The sequence below is a fragment of the Cucurbita pepo genome, chromosome 11 (genome assembly GCF_057944985.1).
Source record: "Cucurbita pepo subsp. pepo isolate OVF chromosome 11, ASM5794498v1, whole genome shotgun sequence".
NCBI classification, from domain to species: domain Eukaryota; kingdom Viridiplantae; phylum Streptophyta; class Magnoliopsida; order Cucurbitales; family Cucurbitaceae; genus Cucurbita; species Cucurbita pepo.
In genome coordinates this window covers 14,124,750-14,131,486 of record NC_141808.1, presented here as the reverse complement: position 1 = coordinate 14,131,486, position 6,737 = coordinate 14,124,750, and the positions used below count along the sequence as shown (strand labels likewise).

Genomic DNA, 6,737 nt, shown 5'->3' with positions numbered 1-6,737 from the left:
GTAGACTCCAGCAAGAGCACATCTGGGTATATCTACACTATAGATGGAACAGCAGTGAGTTGGATGTCTAAGCTTCAGAAATGCGTTGCTCTTTCATCTACTGAAGCTGAGTACGTGGCCATAGCTGAAGCTGGAAAGGAGATGATATGGATGACAGACTATCTAGAAGAATTAGGCCGGAAGCAGTGCAAGAAGATCCTTTATATAGATAGTCAGAGTGCCATACAGTTGGTGAAAAACCCAGTCTATCATTCAAGAACAAAACACATTAGAAGACGGTACCATTTCACTCGCAGGTTAGTGGAAGAAGGCGATATGTGTTTGGAGAAGATAGAGGGTGCAAAGAATCCAGCAGACATGTTGACAAAATGTGTTGATGTTGGAAAATCAAAGCTATGCAAAGCCCTAATTGGTATGGTGTAGGATCAGTCTCCAAGTGGGAGAATTGTTGAGTTATGGAGTCTGCTCCCTGTATTTATAGCTTGGTCGATGGCTATATCCGGTAAAGCTATATATGGTACATAGCTATATATAGTAGATGGTTAAATCTGGTAAAGCTATATTTAGTAGACTGAACCATATATATATCCGGTCCAGTAAAGCTCTTAAATGTACTTTTCTATTCTCTGTACTCTCTTGTTGTACATGCCTGAAGTCATCAATAAAAAATCCTTTTAGCCAGAGTTCTCCTTGCAATTCTCTCTATCCTTCTCTTTGTGATCATCTAGATCGAGCGTGTGCGTTGTTGTGCGATCCTAACATGCGTGCATAAACCCATTAGCGGACTCGTATACTTACTTGCTCCTATGCTTGACTATGGACTAGCGAGCTCACACTATCGAAAATCAACAAAAAAAGAAAGGAACGTTTATAATATCATAGTGTAGGAATCTATATGTAATCCATGCATGCGTAATGATATTTTTAGTGTGTGATACTAGAGGGAGATTAATGTGACCTAAACACAATAACATTCTAAATTACCGATATCGAATCAATCCTCACGTGAGGACTTATAAAACGTCTAGGCCCAGGTTTGAACTAATTGGAGACGTCTAATGTGTGAGACTAGCGTGATAACCAACTACACCACGAATCTTCTAAAAGTGAAAATGTTGTATGTTAGAAGAAACGTCTCTAGTGTGTGAGACTAGCGTGATAACCAACTACACCACCCAGACAAGATGAACTAGCGTGATAACCAACTACACCACCCAGACAAGATGAACTAGCGTGATAACCAACTACACCACCCAAACAAAATGAAATTCCACGAACTGGGGACCTCTAGTGTGTGAGACTAGCGGTCAACCCTCTATTTCGCGAATCTTCTAAAAGTATAAATAGAAATGTCTGAGCCCAGGTTTGAACCAACTACACCACCCAGACAAGATGAACTAACGTGATAACCAACTACACCACCCAGACAAGATGAAATTCCAAGTCTAGTGTGTGAGACTAGCGGTCAACACTCTATTTCGCGAATCTTGTAAAAGTACAAATGTTGTATGTTAGAAATGTCTGAGCCCAGGCTTAAACTGGAGACCTCTAGTGTGTAAAACTAGCGTGATAACCAACTACACCACCCAGACAAGATGAGATTTCAAATTAACTCATTAAACTCGAATCAACACTCATATTTCGCAAAAAGTAAAAACATAATGCTAAAACTATTTGAGCCCAAGTAGGTTTGAATGGAGACCTCTAGTGCATGAGACTAGCGTGATAACCAACTACACCACCCAGAGAAGGTAAGATTTCAAATTAACGCTTTAAACTCGAATCAAAACTCATATTTGGTGTTAAAGAAAAAGTAAAAACATAATTTTAAAAATTGACGTTTGTAGAGGTTATCCAAAACTCGAGCATGGCTAGAAAATAAATATAAAAATGTGTCCCATAAAAATTTAGGATTCCCATGAAAGAAATATATATATGTGAGATTTGATGAAACCAAAGATAAAAGCTAAGCCTTTTTCTTTTTTCCCTTTATAGTAAATGGCTTGCAGATATTTGAATGCATATCTTTGCTTTTAGACCACTCTATCCAATCAAAACTCAAACAACAAAAAGCCACACCAAACAAAAGAAACCCATTACCACTCTCAAAAAGCTTATAACTTAAGGACACTCCCATCATATATTTATACGAATTTAATCAAAACCCGATACATCAATAATCGACCCCATAATATGCACGCTAATAATCACTAATCGTCGTTTCTTACTCCCTATTCAACAGCTATTTTTTACGACAATGTTCTAAAACTATAGTAATTCAGCTAATACCCTAACCTAAACGTAGTTACTGTGAGATCCCACGTCGATTGGAGAGAGGAACGAAACATTTTTTGTAAGGGTGTGGAAACCTCTTCTTGAAAATGAGGTAATACCGTCAATCCAATGAATATGAAACGTTGATTGTTATGCAAATGAAACGAAACCCAATTGAAAGTATGTCGAGATGATATGTTTTAACCTAAATTCAAAAAATATGTCTTAGAAGGGAAAACCCAAAGAGGACAGTATCTGTATCTGCTAGCGGTGGACTTGCGTAGTTACAGTTAAACTCTCTAATTCTCGAACGAAAAGAAAATGAGGTAATACTATCCATCTGATGAATATGAAACGCTTATTGTTATGCAAATGAAACGAAACCCAATTGAAAGTACGTCGAGATGATATGTTTTAACCTAAATTCAAAAAAACTGTCCCGAAATGGAAAACCTAAAGAGGACAATATCTGCTGGTGGTGGACTTGTGTTGCTACAATTAAACTCTCTAATTCTTGAACGAAAAGAAAAATGAGGTAATACCGTCAATCTCATGAATACGAAACACTTATTGTTATGCAAATGAAACGAAACCCAATTGAAAGTACGTCGAGATGATATGTTTTAACATAAATTAAAAAAAAAAACTGTCCCGAAATAGAAAACTCAAAGAGGACAATATCCGCTAGTGGTGGGCTTGTGCTGCTATAGTTAAACTCTCTAATTCTCGAACGAAAAGCAAAATGAGGTAATGCCGTCAATCCAATGAATATGAAACGCTTATTGTTATGTAATTGAAACGAAACCCAATTGAAAGTACGTCAAAATTATATGTTTTAACCTAAATTCAAAAAAACTATCCCGAAATGGAAAACCCAAAGAGGACAATATCTGCTAGTGGTGAGCTTGTGCTGCTACAACTCTCTAATTCTCGAACCAAAAGAACAATAAAGTAATACCGTGAATCCAATGAATATAAAACGCTTATTGAATCGAAAGTAGGTTGAGAGGAAGACAAAAACTAGTAAACATTTGGTGACATTTTTGAGATAATTTACAATATTGCCATGGAAACTAAAGAGAATCTCAAAGCAACACACAAAATGCAAAGCCCACCTTTAATTTTTGTTCCCTTTTCTTTTCTTTTCTTTTCTTTTCTTTTCTTTTCTTTTCTTTTCTTTTCTTTTCCTTTTACCTTTAATGGGTGGAATTCACTTTATTAAGCTTAGGGAACCCTTCTCCCACCTTTTAATTAAAGTATAAAACAAACATCCCTTAATTATTATTTTTATTTTAATTACACAAACAACCAATCAAATCTTTTTCTTTTCTTTTTATAATTACTTTTTAAAAAATTAGTTTGTGTTGTTTAATAAAAAAAATTATTCAAAAGTGGTTTTTAACTATTTTTTAAAAGCATTTATTAAAATTTTAAATTTTATGCGGGTTCGAACTAGATAACACGCCCGGTAATAAATACACATAAACTTTAAAATTTAAAAATAAAAAACAAAAATATTATCAAACGAGTCCTAAATTCTAACCGAGAATTGATCTGATAAGTTTTCATCATTCATTCCTAAAGTAACACATACAAGATGGCTGATCGTGCAATCTCGTGTCATCTTGAAAGCCCAGTTTCATTCCCGAGGTTAAGCCTTTCCGGGTGGTCTTCCAGAGTTTCCTGCTCTCCTACAAAACGAAAAACCAAAAAAAGTTTAAGTCTTGAATGGTTTTTCGATTTTCGAGAGGTTAACAATTGTAGAACGGAGCTGAATCATCGACTATTGAACGGATACTCAAAACTTAAGAACGAGTATTAGTAATGGATAAAGAGATATTGATTAAGTAAAAGGCATGGAATATATTGAAGTACACACATATACACCTTTTATTTACTGTGGTTTTAAAGATGTTTGTGTCACCTTCAACCAAGGACTTTAAATGACACCCTTTAAGCTAAAAGAACTCAATGTAACAGTTTTAAAAGGCAAAGTGAGAAAAATTTGAACTTTTTTATCTCTCCCTCTCTTTCTTGATTTGAGCAAATAAAAAACAAGACAAAGTTTTAGACATACAATACCCATGTCATGTTTTACAAGCTGAACTGAAGTAGCTCAATTGATTAAGACAACACCCATATCATGTTTTACGAGCTAAACTGAAGTAGCTCAATTGATTAAGACAACACCCATATCATGTTTTACGAGCTAAACTGAAGTAGCTCAATTGATTAAGACAACACCCATATCATGTTTTACGAGCTAAACTGAAGTAGCTCAATTGAGTAAGACAACACTCATGTCATGTTTTACGAGCTAAACTGAAGTAGCTCAATTGATTAAGACAACACCCATGTCATGTTTTACGAGCTAAACTGAAATAGTTCAATTGATTAAGACAACACCCATGTTATGTTTTACGAGCTGAACTAAAGTAGCTCAATTGAGTAAGACAACACCCATGTCATGCTTTACGAGCTAAACTGAAGTAGCTCAATTGAGTAAGACAACACCCATGTCATGTTTTACGAGCTAAACTGAAGTAGCTCAATTGATTAAGATATATAATTTTACTAAAAGTTCAAACAACGTAGTACCTGTTATGAATAGGATCAGGGCCATTAGGAACTCTTCTTTTACTCATGTAGTTGAGATGCCACTCTGAACGAACAACGTCCTTGCCACCACGACCACCGACCACCTCCATCTCTTTAGAAATTCCACCGAATTGAGCTGCCGTCGTTATCGTCATCATCCCGGTTGCCACCGATTGTCCCCGTTGATGGGAACCATTCACTAACAAAAGCCAAATAAACCCCATAACAGCCATGGCCTTACAAGAAGGAGAATAAGAACTCATTTCCTCTCTCTCTAGACAATATTATGCTCTAAAGCTTGAACAACATGGGCAATCTTTGAGAGAAATCACTACATGACAGGATTTTGATTTTGGGATGTTGAGAGAGAGAGAGAGAGAGAGAGAGAGAGAGAGAGAGGAGAGAGAGAGAATAAATGGCTTCAAACATGAGAAGGAGGGAACCCTTGTTGCTTTATACTACGACACTCATCTTTTACTTTGGCTTTGTGTGTATTTTGATGCACAAACCAAAACAAAGGGACGTCTTTTTACGTACAAATGGAAAGAAAGAATCAAAATACGAAGTAATAAAGAGGAATATTATATTGTTGGTGGTGGCATGCATGCATGATAATATCCTTTTATGAGCTATTTATAAGAACATTAAGATGTATGCAATTAAGAACATTAGCTATACAACATCTTAAGCTTGAGTTGATGTTAAATGTTTTTGCTTTTGTTTGTGGGTCACACACAAATTCACTTTTGAACTCAACCAAATCATTTACAATGATTTGAACTAAAGTTTAACATTGATATCGTAGACTTGGAATAATATTTAACGACAAAAAAAGGATTCACTAGTAGTGGAAAAGAATCGTTGGACTGAGTCAACCATGTCCAGTGTTCAAAAAACATACGTAACTCGAAAAACCCATTCAACCTAACTAAGGGTTATTAAGTTACGTGGGTTGGGTTGAGTTCAAAGAACTGAAAACAGTATGGATGAGATTGATTTATGGGTTTCTCTCGAAGTAGATTGGATGAGATTGATTTATGGGTAAACCCATTCAACCTAACTCAGGGTTATACAGTTACGTGGGTTGGGTTGAGTTCAAAGAACTGAAAAACGGTATGGATGAGATTGATTTATGGGTTTCTCTCGAAGTAGATTGGATGAGATTGATTTATGGGTTTCTCTCGAATTAGATTGAGTTGAATCTGTTAGATAAGCACGACTCTACACAATGGTATGATATTGTCCACTTTGAGCATAAGCTCTCATGGCTTTGCTTTGAGTTTCTCCAAAAGGGCTCATGCCAATGGAGATAGTATTCTTTGATTATAAATTCATGATCATTCCCTAAATTAGCCGATGTGGAACTTTCATCCAACACCTCCCCTTAATCGAGGCTCAACTCCTTTTTCTTTTGGAGTCTTAGTCATTTTTTACTATGCCTTCGACTTTTTCTTTTGGAGTCCTTTGTTCAACATTTGAGGATTCTAGTGGCATGATTAAGTTTAGGGCATGACTCTGATACCATGTTAGATAAACACGATTATTGTCTACCTTGAGCATAAGCTCTCATGGCTTTGCTTTGGGCTTCCCCAAAACGCCTCACATGCCAATGGAGATAATATTTTTTTATTATAAACCCATGATCATTCCTTAAATTAGCTACGTGGTACTTTCATCCAACAGAATCTAGTCCACTCCAATTTATTGAAATTTTAAAATATATATACATATATTTATTTTAATAATTTTTTAAAAAACTTTTAGATATATTTTTTGAAAATATATATTGAAATTGAGTTGCAAATTTTAATTTAATGTTAGAAAATAAATAGAGGTTTATTTTAATTTTATTAAAGATAAAAATT

The 6,737-nt window shown here is 35.3% G+C and overlaps 1 protein-coding gene and 1 non-coding gene across 3 annotated transcripts; both read right to left on the bottom strand.

Annotated features, from left to right (window-relative positions):
* Positions 1 to 1,518: 1,518 nt before the first annotated feature.
* Positions 1,519 to 1,592, bottom strand: TRNAV-AAC (transfer RNA valine (anticodon AAC)). The gene has a single exon. It is a non-coding gene; the product is annotated as a tRNA-Val (tRNA).
* A 1,518-nt stretch (positions 1,593 to 3,110) lies between these two features.
* LOC111785387 (uncharacterized) lies at positions 3,111 to 5,314 on the bottom strand. 2 transcript variants are annotated; one of them, XR_015422867.1, is made up of 3 exons: positions 4,873 to 5,314; positions 3,869 to 3,965; positions 3,111 to 3,203 (listed from the first exon to the last, which is right to left on the bottom strand). XR_015422867.1 is itself a non-coding variant. In XM_023665797.2 (2 exons), the coding sequence occupies exons 1-2, from the start codon at positions 5,133 to 5,135 to the stop codon at positions 3,926 to 3,928; spliced, it is 303 nt and encodes a 100-aa protein (XP_023521565.1). In that variant the 5' UTR covers positions 5,136 to 5,313; the 3' UTR covers positions 3,744 to 3,925. The 2 variants fall into 2 exon arrangements, 1 of the variants encoding a protein (XP_023521565.1); XM_023665797.2 differs by lacking the exon at positions 3,111 to 3,203 and having other exon boundaries at positions 3,744 to 3,965; positions 4,873 to 5,313.
* Positions 5,315 to 6,737: the final 1,423 nt, after the last annotated feature.